The 15,945-nt window shown below is 35.9% G+C and overlaps 1 protein-coding gene across 1 annotated transcript in view; it reads right to left on the bottom strand.

Annotated features, from left to right (window-relative positions):
- Positions 1 to 2,229: 2,229 nt before the first annotated feature.
- The window catches only part of LOC127975028 (Golgi-associated kinase 1A-like), a 33,092-nt gene continuing 19,376 nt past the window's right edge, over positions 2,230 to 15,945 (bottom strand). Inside the window, exons 3-5 of the mRNA XM_052578764.1 lie at positions 6,909 to 7,031; positions 5,174 to 5,277; positions 2,230 to 4,852 (exon numbers count right to left, since the gene is read on the bottom strand). Coding sequence (XP_052434724.1) covers positions 4,648 to 4,852; positions 5,174 to 5,277; positions 6,909 to 7,031 — 432 coding nt within the window. The 3' untranslated portion in view covers positions 2,230 to 4,647. The remainder of the gene's footprint in view (positions 4,853 to 5,173; positions 5,278 to 6,908; positions 7,032 to 15,945) is intronic.

Raw genomic sequence — 15,945 nt, 5'->3', positions numbered from 1 at the left:
TGTTCATCTTCAGTTCTCTCTTCACAAGCAGTTCAGTCAGTGTACTGTTTGAGTAAATGAGTAAATTACTCCGGATATTGGTTTGTTTGAACTCAGAGGGAGTGTCAGACACATTAAAAAAGTTAACAGCTTAAGTCATTTTTGGATTAATGCTTATTGGACACGCGAACCATTTCAAACGATTCAGTTCGATTTGGTGAACTGGTTCAAGAATATCCGTTAAATTGAGTGATTGTTTCGCGAACCGGATATCACTAAACTGCAGTGAACGTGCTAACAACAGACCGGAAGAGAAGACAATGTTGAATAAAGTCGTAGTTTTTGCAATTTTTGGACCAAAATGTATTTTCGATGCTTCAGAAAAATTCTACCTGACCCTCTGATGTCACATGGACTACTTTGATGATGTTTTTATTACCTTTCTGGAAATGGACAGTAAACAGTTCATAGAATTTCAATAGAGGGACAGAAAGCTCTCTAAAAGACTAAATCTAAAATATTTTAAACTGTGTTCCAAAGATGAACGGAGGTCTTACGGGTTTGGAATGATATGAGGGTGAGTCATTAATGACATAATATTCATTTTCTGTGAACTAACCCTTTAAAAAAGTCATTTAGACCTAGGATGCTTTGAGTGTAGGTACAAAATTGTCTAAGTTTAGTTTTTGTTTTAGTTTAATAAACTGTGAGAATAAAAGAGTAGAAAAGCACCATGGCGCCCTGGGTAATACTGTCACATGGTTTTTCAGGTAAGTTGACAAATTGGTCTAATAAAAAAATCACTTTTATCACTCAGATAAATGTATCACATATATCACACAGAGACATGTGAAGACACACAGCTATAGTTTTATTTAAGGCATGGATGATGCTTTTATCTATCCTCAAGGGGAAGAATGCATTATGTGCTCACTTGTCAAAAGAAACATTTATAAAAGGAGGTTAGAAATCATCTGCAGAACTGCATACATTCTCTTTCTCTTTTTTGTTTCTGTCCAATTATCTCTCTTTATTTCTAATTACACTTATTTTAATCATTCCCGTGGTTAGGATTCATTAAAATTATGTTTCTAATTAATGGATGCAGGCCAGAGGTAGAGACTTTTGCTTCTCTCAGTTTTCTGAGAAACCCTCTTACATGGTCCAGCAATAATGGCTCTATCCACTCATCTCTTGCCTAATGATGAGAAAGCTTGTAGTTTTATATTTCAGCCTTTTTTATATATATATATATGACCTTGTCAGACAACTCTGATCAAGTTGCACTTATTTATAACTTGAAAGGAGCTGAATATTGAATATGAAACATTTATAGTTGTTGAAAAAAAAAAAGAATTATACCAATTATATCATGTAATATTTAACAGACAGGCTTTAATTTTTATGGTGGGGATTAATTATTTGAAGTAACACAGTACTGTGCAGTCATTCTGATGAAGAAAATGTTCTTTAAGGAAATGAAACGTTTGTTTATTTGTTAATTGCAGAGAAGAAATGCTATATATACAGTGTGTGTGTGTATATATATATATATATATATATATATATATATATATATATATATATATATATATATATATATATATATATATATATATATATATATATATAAATACAGTACAGACCAAATGTTTGGACACACCTTCTCATTCAATGATTTTTTTTTTATTTTCATGACTATGATAATTGTAGAGTCACACTGAAGGTATCAAGGGCTATTTGACCAAGAAGGAGAGTGATGGGGTGCTGCGCCAGATGACCTGGCCTCCACAGTCACCAGACCTGAACCCAATCAAGATGGTTTAGGGGTAAGCTGGACCGCAGACAGAAGGCAAAAGGGCCAACAAGTGCTAAGCATCTCTCAGGGAACTCCTTCAAGACTGTTGGAAGACCATTTCAGGTGACTACCTCTTGAAGCTCATCAAGAGAATGCCAAGAGTGTGCAAAGCAGTAATCAAAGCAAAAGGTGGCTGCTTTGAAGAACCTAGAATATGACATCTTTTCAGTTGTTTCACACTTTTTTGTTATGCATATCATTCCATATAAAATTCCACATGTGTTAATTCATAAATTTATATTCATATAATTTATATTATCAATATATCCATTCATGTGTGTATATTTATATATACACAATAAATATACACAGTACATACACATATTATGTACACAATTATTATTATTATTTTTTTGGATGCGATTAATCATAATTAATTGTTGTCCAGCACTACAATATTCTAAAATTAACTGCAGTTTTTAAATATTGTACAGTGTACCAAGGATATAAAGTATCATTGCATTCATAATTTTTGCTAAACTAGTCTTATGTTCAAATCTGTTTGGTGAACTCCCTTCTTTAGTTTAAAAAGAAGCAGTCAAAGTACTTTGAAGTGAAATTGGAAGCAGAACACAGGCAGGAGTCTCTGGCCCACATTAGGTAAATGTAAATAAGACCTGTGGGAATTTAAACTGGATGAAAGGGAGATTTAATATTTCGCTGATATCATTTATTTTTCTCCCTCGAAATTAAATCTGTCCAAGTGTAATCAGTATGAGGCAAATGACAAGATCAACTCATGAACAGATTCGGTCGATCTTCTCCTCTTTATTGATTTGATTTCTGGAAGTTATATCTGCATTTTGCAGTTTGCATTTGTTTTCGACCAAATACAAACTAAAAAGTGCAAATGTGCAAAATGGGATTTTGAGCATTAATTTATGAAAAATAAATAAGCTGTCAGATACTTGCAATTCTTCACTTGATAGAGGTTTTTGGCTAGTCTTGAAATAATTTCTCATGAATCTTAGATGAGCACATTTATTCAAGTGAAAATTCCAAAATCAGCAAGTAAAAAGTAGAACAATCAGCGTTCCAAAGTTGGAGTCATACATTTCCAAAAATAATGACTTTTTAATTATGCATAAACTAGTGTGACTGGGTGATGAAAAATCAGTCAAAACACTGATAATAGTTTTTTTTTTTTTTTTTACAAAAAGGCCACCTACACACTGCAGAATTTAGGAAGTATAATGTCCACATATCGATATACTTGAATTGTCTAAATACGCAGTTTTCAACCAGAGGACTGGGGCCCACTAAGGGGGTCTACTTCCAAAGGGGACCTCAAGATGACTTAAAATGTTAAAAAAAAAAGCATTAAAATATTAAGCAATATCAGAAAAGCAATATCATCTTAATTATTTTTCTTATTTTAAATCATCCCCGCCATTTTATTTATTCTTTTAATCATTTATTTACTGTTTTTCAACTTGTTTTTTTTGAAAAAGAAAAAAGCAGGGTTCCCACTATCTAGATACCTGGATATATAAGGTAGCCTGATTTACTGGAAAAGTCATGTAAATCACTAAAATGAATAATTGCACGCGTGGGCCTTTTAAATTATTAGTTATGCAGATCTTTGAAATTAAGAGAAAAAAATATGAGGTAAAAATTTGATCTCTAAATCGGCTAGATGATATGAATTGGGTAGAAATCAGGTATCAAAACAAGAAAGAAAGAAAGAAAGAAAGAAAGAAAGAAAGAAAGAGAAAATTTGTCATGGGGTCATGGGGTCTTTGAACATTGTTACTGACAATAGGGGCCTTTGAGCCAAAAAGGTTTAGAACCACAATTCTAAATGATTGTTTCTCAGTAGAAGGAAGTGACAACTATATTTAAATGCAGTGTGTGTACAGTATGTGGCCTATAGGATGCATATGAAAGTCAAGAATCATGTATGACAACTCACCATACGACACCACAAATACAGACTCAGCAATTGTAATGCATAACTGTGCCTTTGGGCACCAAATCCCTTGTAGGAGCCCAGCAGGAGTTACATGGAGAAGGCTCAGTTTCACTCCACACCACAGTTTCATAGTCCTCAGCATCTATTCTAGTATAGCAGCCTTCATTAAAGATTTAGCTTGTACACCACAATTCTCTTGTTCTGTCATTTCAAGGATACTGTAAAAGAAAAATTGTTTAGAAGCTGCATTAGCTTAGCTTCATATCTGATTCACAGCTGCAGTTATTCTTCCTGAATGCACTGACAAAGCTTAATTTCTTCCATGTAAATTCAGGTTTTGTCCAATGCGGTTATGACAACACAACAAATAAGTGACAGATTTAGTTGATTATTTGGTGTCTAATTTTGTGACAATTCACCCACTGTGAAATATCATTAGACCAAGATCCCACTCCTCATAACTGTACATTAAATATTAAATATCTTCCAATTGGCTGCTGACCACTGTAGGCCATCAACAGCACATTTACATTCAGCATAGAAAGACAAATTGCTTGTTGCTGAAAACCAATTTTATCAAGGACATGCAAGTCTCTTCCCAGTGATGGACCACCGCATGAGTCCTGCCTGCAAATGACCATCTGAAATGTCTTCTCTCAGACACTGTGCACAACATCATAATCACAGTTCAAGGATTGTCAATCCTGATTAGGGAAATCGACTCAATAATCTCCTCTCATTTTAGCTGTCTTGCATATTGTGCATGACTTTCTAAGTAGCACAACAAAACAGACTTTCAGACACTGATATAAACGAGTCTGGACAATTAAATTCAAAGCAAGAGAATTTTGAGAATTGCTTTCCCCCCTAAATATAAGGGAATCTCTTCATTGGAGAGTCATAGATCTCTGTTAAGGTGCAGTTTCTTTTCTTTTATGTGCTCGAGGAGGGCCTTGGCTCTTTGTTCAATGTGTTGGATGATAGATTTGAGTCCGGGTGCCCCTCTTCTGCTCACCCAGAATTCCCGATCTACAGACAGGGAGCGAAGGAGCATCTTCTCCAGACATCCTGATTGCAGTACTGAAACAGCCCGCTCTGGAAACCTGTAAATCAACAAATACACTTACATATTTATGTGTTCAAAACAGTTACGCTAACTGTTTTGAACATATCAATCAGTATTATTTCCTTAAAAACAGCATCCTTGTTCTGAAATTTGTATTTGTAAACAAATTTGTCTACTTCTAATTTAGTTGCCACTTTTACCCTACAATAGACTTAGGTCAACAAGTGTTTTTTCAAATGCACAATGTTAATGGTTCAAACTTACAACATTGAGAGTCCACATTTGTAACGATTAGGCTGGTATAAAAAAGTATCGATAGTATAAATCTGGATAAATATTCACAAATACCAATACTTACTCATCAATACCTTCAACCAGTCTGAAGTTGAGGTTGTCTTGTGGTTGATGAGGTCTTCCTGCATTGTCAATAAAAACCAATCTGGATGGTTCTGACTTCCGCACCTATAAATAAAAGTTATAATAAACAGCTTATTTTGAGTAGATTCATGTGTACAGTATATACATTAAGTAAAGTGGTTCTAAAGTATTTGGAAGCTTTTGGACATTTAAATGGTTAGTTCACCCAAAAATTTAAATTGTGTCATAAGTTAGCTTACTCCACCTTTTCAAACACGTAGGACATTTGTTTATTTTCTAAACTCTAATGAAGATATTTTGTCAAAAAAAAAAAAAAAAAAAGAGAGAAAAACTGGTTATACAGAACATTTTAAAAGTAACCCAAACAAATCATTGTAATCCATGTAAAAGTATTGCTATGAATCAATGAGATTCACATCAATTGTGAAATTAAATCTGTCCATGTCTGTATATCTTTAGAAAATTTTTAGAAAGCGTTTTAAAAGTCCTTAATTTGTCCCTAATTTATGTTTTGAAGATGAACGAAAGCCTTACAGATTTGGAACAAAACTATTTTTCATTTCTGGGTAAACTAACCCTTTAAGTTACACTTCAAAAAATGTAGAATTCAATTTCATTAGATAGAAATTAGCACCTGATAGAAAGCTAAACCTCTTTTCAGATTTTGTTGAATTATATTTCAAATCACATAACTGTCCCAAAAGTATATTCAGTGTGTACAAAAATCAAAAGTCGTGACTAGTAATTGCCTACCATTGAAAATCCCGACTAGCATATAATATAACTTTTGTTTTACAGTTCACATCCGTGTTTAATAATAGGGTTAGTGTTTAGGGTAAAAGAGAGAGCTTGTATGAATTATACTGGTTGCAGTGTGCTCTGTAGGTTTTTTTCTAAGCAACAGTGAGAGACTTCTAAAATTGTTGAATGATTTTGTGGCCAAGCAATATTAAAACCTGACTTTTGCAGACTTTCTCCAAAAAACTAAACCACAACCATGTTGGAGCTCCATTTCTCCAGCTCTCTGAACACTATCAGATAATGACAACAGAACCAATCTAAAGGCTCCCATGGAAACTGATTGCCTTGTCTCATTTTAGCTGCCTCGCTTAATTTAGTTGGGTTTCCAACTCACAGTTTGAGTGTGAGCTCACTTCATGTAGACCTTGAGAACTGTTGGAAAGTTATTACTTTTGATATTGGAAAGCAGAATGAAGGGGGAAAATGTTCTACACTCCTTGTAGAAAACGAATACTTACCAGCAGTGCGACCTTGTCATGAGGTCAGTCAATACAACTTGATGAAAAAGGCAACTGCTTCAGGTTTCACTGAAGGCATAGTGTCATAAATTTTTCAAAGTCAAATGGAGTACTGGTCTTACTCAAGCAATATATATAAGAATAATAATAAAAAGTATATATATATATATATATATATATATATATATATATATATATATATATATATATATATATATATATATATATATATATATATATACGTATATATATATATATATATATATATATATATTATCAATGTCATAGCAAACCATTTCAGTTCTATAAAATATGGGACTCCTGTCTCTACAACTGGGTGATAATGTGGTGGACTCTGAGGGTTGGACTAACTACTATAGAATGAGGATGTTGGATGTCTGATATTGAAAAGTTGTTACTGTATAATCTGACAAATATGACCAATATTTCCTTTACCAGGATGTGCACCAGATTTAAGTCTTTTGGGTTTCCACATTTGACATGCAGCAGGTTTTCTACACAGAGTTCTGATGGGTCTGGTCTGAAACCACAGCAAGATCGGTCTAGTCTGTCATTCACCTAGAGAAAACAACAAATTGAGCACGTTTTAATAAAAATAATAATAATAATATTTCAGTAGGCATTCAATAGACATAGACATCAGAAATAGACTTTCAGACCACATCTTTTAATGTTGAAATGTTAGTTTGAACATCTTGTATTTTGTACATGTTTCATGATTTCAGTTTCGGTTTAGTAATGTTTTTTTTTTTTATGACAGGTCTTCTAATTTGGGTTCAGTCATGTGGTTCCTGTTTCCCTTCATCTAACCTCCTATTCCTGGTTGCTGCTTATTGGTTCATCATCTCGCATTCTTGTAATTAATTCTGTTCTCTCATTGGTTCATGTTCATTTTGTTTCGCAGTTTGTTTTGTCATTAGATGTTTACATCATGTGATTAAAAAGTGAAAATTAGGAAGCTGGGCCAGTCGTGGGCCCTGTCCTTTGAAAAGTAATTAGGCAGTGAGAGTCACCTTCTGAGGCAAAGAGGTTGACCTCTGCCTTGCCAAAGATCTCCCATATTCTTTGATTTTGGGTGGAGCATCCACTGCTCTGAGGGGACGTTGGTCCGAGATAGCAAGTCTGTCTCTTTACATCAACCTGACCAGCATATGCGCTTTGAGAACGCAAGTTGAGCTGAACCCATTCCAGGACATGCTCTGACAGAACGAAGAGGCACTTCAAGGAGAGACCACCCTGGCGATTTATATACAACACCACTGTCATGCTGTCTGAACGGACTAGCTTGTGGAATACCGTAGGTCTGGCAGAAAGGTGCGAAGGCCTAAACATACTGCCAGCATTCCCAGGCAGTTGATGTGAAGCTGACTCTCTTCTTTCGATCAATGGTCGAAAGCCAGTATGCTATCGCACAGTGCTCCCCAACCCATGTTGGAAGCATCTGTCGAGATCACCTTCCTTTTGCAGACCATTCCTAGGGGCACACCCATCCACTAAGAGTCTTTCCAAAGGGCCAGAGCTTCTACGCAGACCCAATTTATCTTAACGCCAAGACGCTAGGCGTGGGACAGAACTCATGGATTTAGCCATCATTGAAGGAGGACAAGCTGAAGGCCATGAGGCCCAACATCTTCTGAAACACCTTTAGGGGTTGAGGGGCTCCAACTTTGAATGAGGCCGCAAGCTGCTGAATAGATGCTGAGTCGAGAACTCTTCCCGGGAACGATATCCGCTGGGTGGGGGAGAGCGTGCTCTTGGCAATATTGACCCTGAGTCCCAGGAATTCTAAGTGAATGAGGAGGAAGGATCTGTGAGATAATATATTGTTCTCTTACTGGGCCAAGATGAGTCAGTCTACAGAATGTGGATTCCCAACTGTTTTACTGGGGAATGTACTTCGTAAAAGTGCCAGGAGCCAGGGACAGTCCAAAGGGAAGGATCATGTATTGATATGCCACTCCCCTGAAGGCAAACCTCAAGAATCACCTGTGGTGGGGGGCTATCTGGATGTGGAAGTAGGCATCTTTCAGATCCAGGGAAAACAACCTGTCCACTGGGAACACTTGCGAGAGTATCTGCTTAACCAACGGCCGTGCAGTTACACTGTGTTTCTGAAAAGGCTTCAGAATTTAGAGGAAAATTAGTTTTTCTTCCTAATGTCTTAGCAGAAGCAGCACGAGTGAAGTATCAATAGGGAACTCAGGATTACTTACTAACCATAGTGTTTAATAAACAGTTTTCAAACTCAATTTTCCTTTATCAAAGCAAGCACTAAACTTGCAGTGCAGAAAGTCTCAAGAGATTACAGTGGTAATATTGTGGTTGATCTTTTCTCATAACATTTAACAACATTACTCCTCCATGTTTTTTTATGTATGATGGGACCACACTCTTTTATCATCTCATTCCCAGTTTTAACACCTTCCCTCCCACTCAAACTCCACAGGCCATACTGACACACCACTGCTATATTTCACACTGTAAAGTGAACAGAGTCTGATCTCAGAACAACTGAGATCCCCTGAAGATGGAGCTGGGTAATAATCTTGTAAAGGCATTTAAATACACTTTCCCTTGAACGTTAAAAGTTTTAAAGGATTTAAAGGTAAAAAGTTCAAACCCCCGTAAAACGATGAATATTTTGTCTTCATTTATTTTTTGACATTTTATGGTGCTTTTTCTGTTAAACCTGATAAGATGCAAGTGCAAAAGAGATCTGAGAATTAGGGTAGAGGGTAAGATTCAAATCAAAAACATTTAGTTTGGTCTGTTGTTGTACTACAGTATTAATTTATATATTTAGGAACTTTAAAGTGTAAATCAGCATCAGTTACCATATGGAAAAGAGCACCTTGAACATTATGCAAAACATCTGGTATGTTTCATGGGATATATACATACCACCTGGCACTATGTGAACATGTATTGCCCCCTCCTGTTAAATTCTGAAAGAACAGTGTATAATTAATCACATTATTTGATAATTAACCACATTATTTTAGAAAGCGCTACATTTAACTAGCCAAATCCAAGACCTGACTACTGCCAGATTAGTTGAATTAAGAAATCACTTAATTTCTAAGGCTTAGGGACTCCAGCCATCCATGGTCAGAGCCAGAATCCACAAATGGAGAAAACTTGGAATGTTGATGAACCTTCCCAGGAGCAGCTGGCCTACCAAGATTACTCCAATAGTGCAACGACGACTGATCCAGTAGGTCATGAAATACTCAGAGCAACATCTAAAGAACTGCATGCCTCTCTTGCCTCAATTAAGGTCAGTGTTCATGATTCAACAATAAGAAAAAGACTGGGAAAAAAATGGCATCCAAGGGAGAGTTCCAAGGTACTGTTAAAGCCATTACTGATCAAAAAGAACACAAAGGCTTGTCTCACATTTGCCCAGAAAATTAAAATAAATAAATAAATGTTGATTATACCCAAGACTTTGGGGCAAATATTCTGTGCACTTATGAGACAAGTTTCATTTTGGAAGATGTGTGTCCTGTTACATCTGGCGTAAAACCACCACACCATTAAATTAAAAGAACATCATACAAACAGTCAAATAGCTGATAGTGTGATGTTCTGTGGCTGCTTGTTATGACTTGCCATAATTGATGGAACCATGAATTCTGAACTCTATCAGAAAATCCTGAAGAAGAATGTCCGGGCATCAGTTTGTGTGGACTTGGGTTATGCAGAAGGATAATAATCCCTAACACACCAGCAAGTGCACCTCTGAATGGCTCGAGAAAAACAAAATTGAGGTTTTGGAGTGGCCAAGTCAAAGTCTGGACTTAAATCCAATTGAGATGCTGTGGCAGGATTTTAAACAGTCCATTCATGCTCAAACCCTCCAATGTGGCTGAATTAAAACAATTCTACAAAGAAGAGGTCGCAAACACTCTATTGCAATTGTTGATGCAAAGGGTGGCACAATCAGTTATTAGATTTAGGGGGCAATTACTTTTTAACGTAGTGCCAGGCATTATTTCAAAACTGCATTTTATCTTAATCATTCAAGTGTGACAAAAAGAAAAATACTGTGTATGTGTGTGTGTGTGTGTGTATGTATGTATATGTATATATATATATATATATATATATATATATATATATATATATATATATAAACACACACAGTGTATATATACGATTATAAAAAAAAAAAACTTGCAGCAGTATAAAAAATTTTCAATTATGAAAAAAAAATGCCTTAAAATAGCTAGAAAAGATGTTTGTCACTTGACTATACTGAAAATAAAATGTATTTATTGAATTTACAAAAATTAATGAATTAATTTATTTTAGCTACATTTAAACAAACAAATTTATTCACTAACCTTCAACTATCTTTTTTAAATGTAGCTAAAATAAATTGTTTCGAACCACCTTACCTTGCTTACCTTAACTGTACATGCTGATATAATACTAAAAATAAAATGTTTAACATGAGCTCAGTGTCTGTGACAGCTGATGTCAGTTGGCAGTATCAGAAGCAGAGGGTCGTCAACATACATTGTGTTCTTGCCGCACATCATGCTCAAATCTGTGCTCTCTTTTCTCACAGAGCCAGCACTGTGATAACCTTAGGGCTTGCTTACATAATGCTCTAGCCCAATGCTGCTAGTGAACCATGGTGAATGCCACAGAGCATTTCTGTTGAAGACATTTCCATGTCACAGCCCATGAATATTCTGAATCATGTGACCTTTTGTTCAGAATTGCAAATATCTTTGCCATTGGTAAGTGTTATTTTGGGTTTATATACAATGTCTTTATACATTCTGGTATACAAGCATTTTTATACCTGTGTTTTTTTTCTCCAACAAAAATACTGTAGTTACAAATAATATTTAAGAATAACAATTTGAGTGAAAAATATCATGAATTTCATAATTTGTTTTAATGACAGTAAATCAGTTTTAATGAGCTGCCACTGAAAAAATTTGTGTAAAACTTGCAGTAGAAGCAAGGGCATTTACAGTTAAACTCCAAAGAGAGTCCAGTGTACTGAATGAAGCTCAGTACTGCTCAATGCTCAATAAAGACCAGGAGTCAAATTTGAAGTTGCCAGAGACTTTACAAAGACAGAGTTCTCCACATGACTAAGGGCCATAGGAAATGATCAAGAGAAGCCTTGAATGTAGAACACAGAAACATTGTACACTCACAGTATAGAAATTGTACAGTAGTTATAGATAGTATAGATTTTCCCCCTTTGTTTCTGTGTCGCAGAATCTCTAAGTTCACATGAATGAAAATTGTATGCAATTTAAAAAGAAGACGAAATTAGCTCATAATTGTATTAGAGTGTGTTTAACCTGTTAGTGGATCTTTATTGCTGTCATAGACCAGTGAAAAAAAAAAAAAAAAACTCTAAAATGTTTAATTAAAATTGAATCCTCCGATTTATAATTAACCTTGTTTGTCCACACAATATCCTTTTCATGAGCTCATAAAAAATGTATAAAATAGAAGACATGAAACATATTTATCCATTTCAGTGCTTAATTTAAATCGAATTATAATTCATATGCCTGAAAAACTCATGGAAAGTTAAGAAATTCTTCAAAGGTTAAGAGAAAATATTAAAACACTAAACGAATAAAATGAAAAGGATTTTTAATTGAGTTACAAATGTAATTAACAACAGATTAAGTGATTTACCAGCCTAAAAGAGTGGTCACATTTACTGTTGTTTAGATCATTTTTGTGGGCAAAATCTAGCCATTTGGTTGACTTAGGCACACTGACCAACAGAAAGCTGAACTATCGCTAAACTTGACAATAGAAAATTGAAAACTTCAACAAAGTTTCAATGGCAAAGTAGGTTTACAACCATTGTCAACAGTGTAGCACTGCATGAATTGGTTGGTTTGGATATATATATATATATATATATATATATATATATATATATATATATATATATATAAAAAACAATATGTATAAAAAGTGTTGCCATGTCTTCCCTGCACAATAAATACTGATTAGCATATTTCATTTGCTGTTCTGTAAATTTGTAGGATTATAGGGTTAGTTCCATTGTATTATCTACATTATCATACTTTCTGCCTTCTGAAATCCTATCAGATCAGATCTGTGGCCCACCAGTTGAGAAACACTGATCTACATTTCAGAAGCCCCTTTCAGGCTGCACGTTGGACCCGGCATATTGCCGGAACATTGCCGGGTCGCCTTCTGTGTGTAAGCAAACATGTCCTGGGATTGATTCTGGCATTGAACCCGGGTCGGGAACCTAGTAACATCCCGGGACTAGCGCTGTGTGAACAAAAGCCAGATCTAATGCCGTGTCGAAGTGATGCGCATTATTGCGCAACTCTTTTACCTGCTGTTTTGAAGGAAGTTCAACGTTCGTGACGCAAAGATATGTGCAAACTGTAATGAAGCAGAGATCAGTTGGTTCTTCACTTTCCACACTGACGCTGAGATTGTTTGCTTGTTTCATTGAAAGTATAACGTACCTAACGTTTTCGACTCGTACATTACACGTCACGCCCTGATGTCACGTGTCGTTACGGGATCTTTACGGGTTGTGTGTGAAAGCACGCACATATCCCGGTTAATCACTGGCAGTGTGAAAGTGCAAAATCTAGCGATCCGGGAACCATTGCCAGAACACTTTACCCATTTATTTGCCAGAATGGCAGTGTGAAAGGGGCTAGAGTGGCACACAGAAGGACTTGTTTTTCCAATGGTGATAGTGAGCGTGTCCTTCACACTCTTCTGTGCTTAAGGGTATGAGGTTTCACATCAGTGCCATCAGAGGTGCTAAATGAATAGAGAGGAACAAGTGTTTAAGGGTCCCAGTCAGCAATTTCACCAAATCAATACAAAGCTATTAGCTGTTGGCCATGTTACAGCTATTGACTTTTCTTCTTAGATCTAATGTATTATTCATGGGCAATCCATACTCACATTTTTTCACAGTACAGAGCTTTCGCACACAGATTATTCTAACAAATTCACAAAGTACATCCATAAGCACTTGCAATTACGCATTCTTGGGCTCACAACATTAGTCTACAGTATGTCTGCCATCAAGTAATTTTTTGCATATATGATTTGGCCAGATTTCAAGCTGGAAGATGAGTTTTGCAGTGTTGCATGCATAATACATAGAATGAAGTATTTATTTGCCAAAGATTAGTCAAGGTTATGTTCCAAGGAGTCAGTGTTAGGGTTAGACTTAGAGAAGCAGATTACTCAAAAAGCAAAATTTGCTAAAACTTGGTGAGCAATAAGAGAGTTTAAAGTTAAAATGCCATAATGATGGATTTGTTTCATATAAACATGTAGCTTTTCAGTTCACAGGACATTACTTGATAGGAGTTGTGTTGAATACTTTTGGATTATTGTGATGTACTGTATTTATCATCTATTTGAACTCTCATTCTGACGGCATCCATTTACTGCACTGCTCAATATTTTATTATTGTGTTATTGGTGTTTTTAGTCATTTAGTTGTAAAACACATTGGTTAAAATTCTAGTTGTAGTATATATAAATACGACACATCATGGTACATTTCAAGAACACCAGCTAATGCAACTGCCAAGATTCGGTGTCAGTGTGTTATTAGATGCATTTTTAACGATTATCCTAAAATCATAAAATTACAAAGGAAGTATAACCCTATCAGTTTCAATCTGTTTATAAGAATGGATGCATGCGTTTACCTCCATTATATGTTCACAATTTTAATTAAGTGTCACCATGACAACTATGGTTCTTGAGAAGAATAAAAGAATAAAAACAGTGCAGCTATGAGGAGCAAAAAGTGAAGAATAGGAAGAAAGTGTAAAATACATCTTCTAAACCTGCTAATGAGGTGATACTGAATCACAATCCTTGTGCTCTTCAAAAAAAAAAAAAAAAAAAAAATAGAGGGACAATCATTTACAGTGAATTAAGTTTCGTTTGGCACTTTTGTTATTATTGTGCTAACTCTGTTCACACCATATTTCAACCTGACTAAGAATGTTTTTCTAATGAATTATATTATTACATTAAATATTTTAGTTTCAATAAAACCTAAATATCAACAATTTTGTTTCCTTTTCATATCCTGCCAAATCTGTGATTGGTTGATGGCAGCTTAAAAAATCCAAGAATTCCAGAGTGTGTGTTTGTGTGTGTTTGTGTGTGTTGTTTAAAAATCATTGTTTTAAACAACTAGGTTGACTAGGTCATGAACTCACATCAGTGATTGCATTTTTTAATTAAAAAATAATTTCAAGAGCTATCAGGAGAAAGGAGACTCCTTTGCTAATTTCACACTTACATATAATAAACAGAGTAAAGGTTATGGATGGTTGGCGTGCTGTCTGAGGAGAGGGCTCCGAGCTTGGTAATTCCTCCCAAACTCGGGGTACTCCCCCTGCCCAGGGAGAGGGGTCTGAGCTTGGCATTTAGCCCAGACCCAGAGCGCTCCCTCTGAGTGCTCCCACCGATGATAGGGTGGGAACAGGCCGATGGTGAGGAGTCAGGGTAGTGGAGGGATGCTTGAATACTGTAGAGGGAATGCAGTTAAGATAATTTGGACTATTTATATAAGTTCTCTCTTGAGTTGATAGGATAGATGGTGTAATTGCTGTTTATAAATTGGCTGGGTTAATTGTCTGAATGTGCTCCTCTCGAACTTTGTTAATTAAACATAATTTCACAGTGAACACTTCCATATAATAATCCGAGTAAAGGTTGTAAGTAAATGGTATTTGGCATGCTGTCTGGGCAGAGGGCACCGAGCTCGGCACTTAGCCCAGACCCAGAGTGCTGGACGTGATGGTGAGTTCCGAGCATCTGAGGAAACCGAGGAAGGCTAATATGAACATGGAGTTGAGTGTGCAGAAATGCATTTGGTTAAGATCTCTAGCATTATTGACTGTCTAGCATCTTGGTGAGTGGGTTGGGCACTTTGGATGCCTTTAATGAGCATGGATGTCTGTGAGCTGAATATTTTTGGGGAGAGTGAGCAGAACATGAGCTTGTGAAAAAATTTAATTCCACTTAGGTAGTCTTTGATGGAGCTGGCTTGCAGGTTTTTGTTGGCATTTTGAAGGGTTCTTTGTGTGTGGTTTATGGGAATATCAGCTCTGAATATATAGGTACTGGCATTGGCAGTGGGTCGGCATCTAGTGCAAGCAGCCTGAATTTCTAGAAAGCAAAATGAGAGAGAGAGTCAGCTATTTAATTTTTGGATCCGGGGACATGTTTTGATGAATTGGTCAAACTGTGAGACATCTTAAAAAGGGCATTAATAATGCGGGGGAATGAGACTCGCCTTTATTTATGCAATGCAAGGCCGACTTCTTTTTTGATTAAGAGATCGACTGTGTCAAGTTCGAAGACGGTGAACTGGAGGTTGGCACAAATTATGCTGTGGCACAGAAGGCTTTTCGACGCTATGATTAAAGCCATGAGTGAGACCAGACTGTAAAATAGG

Source organism: Carassius gibelio, chromosome B16, assembly GCF_023724105.1.
Source record: "Carassius gibelio isolate Cgi1373 ecotype wild population from Czech Republic chromosome B16, carGib1.2-hapl.c, whole genome shotgun sequence".
NCBI classification, from domain to species: domain Eukaryota; kingdom Metazoa; phylum Chordata; class Actinopteri; order Cypriniformes; family Cyprinidae; genus Carassius; species Carassius gibelio.
Note: the sequence above shows the minus strand (reverse complement) of the source record. Positions and strands in the feature narration are given on the sequence as shown.